Here is a 5,074-nt window from a genome sequence, read left to right as displayed (position 1 = left end):
GATTAAGAGAATCAATTGATTTTGAACAACTTTCCTCTGGAATATCAATTAAAGGTCTTCCAACTAGGAAATGGCAGGGAGTTAAAACATCAGTATTCTCTGTATCATCTCGTACTTCACATAACGGTCTAGAATTTAACACTGCTTCCACTTGAATTAACAGTGTCGACATTTCTTCATAAGTTAATTTCACTTCACCAATGACTCGTCTTAAATGATGTTTCATCGACTTGACTGCAGCCTCCCAGATTCCTCCAAAGTGAGGACCTCCCGGGGGAATAAAATGCCATGTAATTTTTTCCGCTGCCATCGTTCCAGCAAGTGATGAAAGTTTTCTAATAGCTTTTTCATATTCATCATCTATTTTCTTAGCAGCACCGACAAAATTTGTACCATTATCTGAATATAAATGCGAACTTTTGCCTCTTCTACCGAAAAATCTTCTAAGGGCAGCCAGAAACGCGTCTGTTGACAGGTCACTTACAGCTTCTAAATGGATTGCTTTCGTAGCCATACAAATAAAAACGGCTATATAACCTTTATATGATTTCTGACCTCTTCCTTTCGATACTCTCATTTGTACGGTTCTGCATAATCTATTCCTGCATGCTCAAATGGCTTCGATATTGACACTCTGCTTTCCGGTAGGTTCCCCATTAACTGTGTAGCGGTTTCACGCCTATATCGTATACATCTAACACAACTTCGAACATACCTTTTAATAATATTTCTAGCATTAATTATCCAATATTGCCGCCTCAGCATATTTTCCATTAGTTTTATACCGCCATGTAGTGTAGTTTTATGATAATCATCAACTATTAGCATCGTTAAGTGACATTTTGGTAATAGTATTGGATGTTTTCTAGCAAAAGAGAATGGAGAATTTTCTAACCGGCCTCTGACTCGCAGTATTTCATTTTTATCCAGAAACGGGTAAAGACTACAAATTTTATAACCAGATGGAAGTTCTCTTCTGTTTTTGATCAAGTTGATTTCTTTTGTGAAATATAAATGTTGAGTATGCCGTATTATAATATTTTCTGCCTCCCTTAATTCTTCTACTGTCAACCACACAGGAAACTTCTCCTTTTTTAGCTTTCTGATGAATCTGCTTATATATGCAATGACGTATAATAATTTCCTATAATTGGAATACCGTTCTATTATATCGTTGATTATATTCTGTGAAGAGTTTATATTATTTGTTGCACAAAGAACAGATTCAGTTGCTGTTGGCCAGTTTGATTCATCTTTTAACCATGTAGGACCATTCCACCATAATCTATGTGCTGCAAGTTTTTCTGGTTTCAAGCCCCTTGAAGCCACATCCGCTGGATTATCTTCTGACCTAACATGATTCCACGTTGCCGAAGGCATGCATTGCTTGATTTCTCTTACACGAGTCCCAATAAATTTATCTTTAGTTTTATTTTCGTTCTTGATCCATGATAATGCTATTGTTGAATCGCTCCAAGCATATATTTTGACTTCTCTGTTTATAACTTCTTTAATGCTTTTCATAAGTTTTCCTAACAGATGAGCTCCACATAACTCAAGCTTGGGTAATGTCTTTTTGTTTTTTATCGGATTTACTTTAGACTTTGCTGCTAGAATAGTAATAGCATTAGAAGTTTTAGCATAAACTACTGCTGCATAAGCCTTCTCTGAAGCGTCCGCAAATCCATGAAGCTCTAAACTTGTTTCAGCTAAAGTTGATATCCATCTAGGAATTCTTATATCCTTAATAGTCGAAATCCTTGAAACAATCGCATTCCATTCGTGAGATAATTTAACGTCTAACTTCGTATCCCACGTCAAGTTCATAAGCCATAATTTTTGTATAAATAATTTCGCCATTGTTGTTGTTGGTGTCAACCATCCAAGTGGATCATAGATTCGAGCCAATATAGACAGTGCCTTGCGTTTAGTTATGTTAGTACTATCTACTGACTCGATGTAAAAGGTGAAATTGTCTGATTTCGGCACCCATTGTATACCGAGCGTCTTAACAGCTTCTCCGTCTTCTACTTTAATAATATAACTGTCTCCAGAGTCCGAAATTTCACCTAAAATTCGCTTTTCGTTTGCCATCCATTTTCGCAAATGAAATCCAAACTTTTCTAGCTGCCGACTGATTTCAAATTGAATGTTTATACATTCCTTTATGGAGTCCGCACCTGTCATCAAATCGTCCATATAGAAATCATTTTTTATTATCTGATATAACTTTGAGTTTTTATCTGCACAATCATAAGCAACTTCTAGTAGAGCTCTTTTTGCCAAGAACGGTGCACAAGAAGTTCCGTAGGTTACTGTTTTCAGTACAAATTCTTCTATTGGTTTTTCTGGATCTTCACGCCATAGGATAGTTTGGTACGGCTGATCTTCTTCTGCTACCAACACCTGCCGATACATTTTTTCTATATCAGCTGTCATAACGTACTTCCACAATCTCCACTTGATTAGTAGCTGAAATATGTCCAACTGTAGCTTAGGTCCAGTGTGTAGTATTTCATTCAAGCTTTTTCCGTTAGTAGTTTTTGCTGAAGCATCAAATACTACCCGAACTTTTGTTGTTGAGTGGTCATCTCTTATTACAGCTTGATGAGGCATATAAAATTTACCAAATATCATTTAAGAAACTTTCTGCATGTGACCCATTTCCATATATTCCTTCATGAACTTGATATATTCTTTTTTTAGCTTAGAGTTTCTTTTAAATCTTTTTTCCAAACACAAAAGCCTGGCCATAGCCATTTTCCTAGAGTCTCCTAGTTCGTTTTCTTTTTTAAATGGTAATTTTACGATAAATCTGTTTTCCTTATTTAGCGTTGTTGTTGATTTAAACCAATTTTCACATTCTTTATCAGTTTCATTTATTTCAGATGCTTCACAAACTTCTTCAATTTCCCAAAATCTCTCAATGTTTGAAGTAACTGCTGATATTATAGTTTTGACTGTATTGTTTGTGTTGATAACTCCAGATAATATCCAACCAAGGGAAGTTTCTTGACCTAAGATTTTACCCCATTTTCTCAAACCCGGCTGCAATATCTCGGTAAGGATATCTGCTCCCAGCACTATATCTATCCGGTCAGATTTATTAAACATAGGATCAGCTAAACAATAATTATCCCATTTTTTTAAATCTTCATTAAACGAATTATTAGGTTGTGCTGATGTTAGCTTGCTAAGAACCATAGCTTTAATTTTGTAACTGTTATTGCTTTTAAATCTTGGACGAATTACGAGTTCTACTGTTGATTTTGATATTCCTACTAATGTATTTCCTAATCCAATCAGATCCGTTCTTGATTTAGTTCTATGTAACCTTAATATTTGTGCTGCTTCCTCTGAAATTGATGTCCTCTGTGAACCTTGATCTAGCAGCGCTCTTAACAAAACCTTTTCACCACTTGCAGAATCCGCTTGAATCTGTGCTGTTGCTAATAAAGTGATTGCACTATTTTCTTTGGTAATCATGCTTGCAGCTGCACCAGCACTAGTTTGTGGTTTATTTTGCACAATTCTCTGAAAGTGTAGCATACTGTGATGCTGTCCTCCACATTGCTCACACTTTTTATCTAGCTTATAGCATTTCTTGTCATTTTTGTGTGTAAAACATATTTTACATAACTTTGTTTTATTAATCCAGGAGTTTTTATCACTAACCGATAGCTGAGTAAACTTCCGGCATTCAATAACAGAGTGACCTACTGTGTTACAAAACATACATTGTTTTTGTGAAATTTGAAACACATTTGTCGATTTTATTTTTTTGTCTGTAATATTTCCTTTTTTGCAGCCAACCGATTCGAGAGCTAAATATTGTTGCTCTAAAAATGTCATAACATCTTTTACTGTTTGAATTTCTTTTGTTTTTTGAACGCATTGTTCATACCTCAGCAAACCTTCTTTATCCAGTTTTCGTATGAGAATTCTTGCTATAAATGGATCTGCATCCTCAATTGGTATTCCCATAGCTTTTATAGCTTGATATGATTCTGTTGCAGTATCCAGCAACTATTTAATACTTGCAGCATTTTGTATATTAACGCTGCTATGATCAATGATTCTATCAAATAGCGTACAAAACAATAGCCTTCTGTTATTATACCTATGCTCTAATATTGTCCATGCTGCATTGTAGTTTTCTCCTGTTACTTGAAGATGTTGAATTAGCCGTGCAGCATCCCCTTTTATGGCGTTTTTCAGTCGATAAAATTTCTCAACATTAGATAGCATCTTGTTACCATCTACTAGTTTTGAGAATATTTCTTGGAAAGAGTTCCAATTGTCTACAGTTCCATTAAAATTTGGCAGTCTTAAGTCTTCTAAACGAGTTGGATTGCAGTGTTCAGTCGCTATATTCTCGTCATATTTTATCGCAATTTCTTCTAAGATTTCTTCATAACTGGCTCGCATCAGTATGAAGGTTCCTTCTATCTCTTCGTCATCATAATCTTCATCGCAAATTTTGTTGTATAATACTGTGATGTCTTTAAACTGAGCTTCAATATTGGCTCGGTTCGTATCAAGCAACCCTTTAGTTGCTTCCGGCAGTTTTCCCTTAATGTTTCTTATTTTTTCTTTCAACAAACCAATTCTTTGTTGAAAACGCATTATAATCTTTTTAGGTTTTTCATTTGACTCTTTGCGATTCAGTATAATTACACTTTCATTGCCTGGAGACTGTTGTTTTGTTTTTCTGCCCGAATCTATATTACCTGCCTTTCCATCCACAGAAGTTGGCGTATCTGCATATGTGCTTTCTGCATTTTTATCTTCCGTTTCCTCTACTAACTCTGTAGGTGAAGACATTTCTTGCTTTGCAAGCTGTTCAAAATCATCTAATATTTTTTGCATCTTCTTGTATGCTTCTGAAGCAACTTTATCTGTTTCTTTAAATTGAGAATTTTCCTTATAAGATGTTTCGCATACAGATTCAAATGTCTCTGCGTATAAATGCCATGTATCTTTTAACCATTTTTTGTTTTTCTTAATGTCTTTTGACGACATCTCCTGGACGTCAACTTCCTTCTCTTTTATTTGTAAAGTATATGCTATATCT

The 5,074-nt window shown here is 35.1% G+C and overlaps 2 protein-coding genes across 2 annotated transcripts; both read right to left on the bottom strand.

Moving 5' to 3' along the window:
* Positions 1-30: 30 nt before the first annotated feature.
* Positions 31-577, bottom strand: LOC119665064 (the record flags this gene model as incomplete). The annotated part of the gene is made up of 1 exon (XM_038074384.1): positions 31-577. A coding segment is annotated over exon 1 (547 nt), but the record flags the coding sequence as incomplete, so codon positions are not given.
* On the bottom strand, positions 574-2,637 carry LOC119665063. Its single transcript, XM_038074383.1, has one exon. The coding sequence runs from the start codon at positions 2,635-2,637 to the stop codon at positions 574-576; it is 2,064 nt and encodes a 687-aa protein (XP_037930311.1).
* Positions 2,638-5,074: the final 2,437 nt, after the last annotated feature.

This window comes from Teleopsis dalmanni, unplaced genomic scaffold (assembly GCF_002237135.1).
Source record: "Teleopsis dalmanni isolate 2A unplaced genomic scaffold, ASM223713v2 unscaffolded_contig_3387, whole genome shotgun sequence".
NCBI classification, from domain to species: Eukaryota; Metazoa; Arthropoda; class Insecta; order Diptera; family Diopsidae; genus Teleopsis; species Teleopsis dalmanni.
The sequence above is the reverse complement of the archived record's forward strand: the minus strand, read 5'-3'. Positions and strand labels throughout refer to the sequence as shown.

Excerpts from the sequence above, each read along its gene's own strand:
- LOC119665063 (XM_038074383.1), bottom strand. The coding sequence starts at position 2,637 with ATGATATTTGGTAAATTTTATATGCCTCATCAAGCTGTAATAAGAGAT.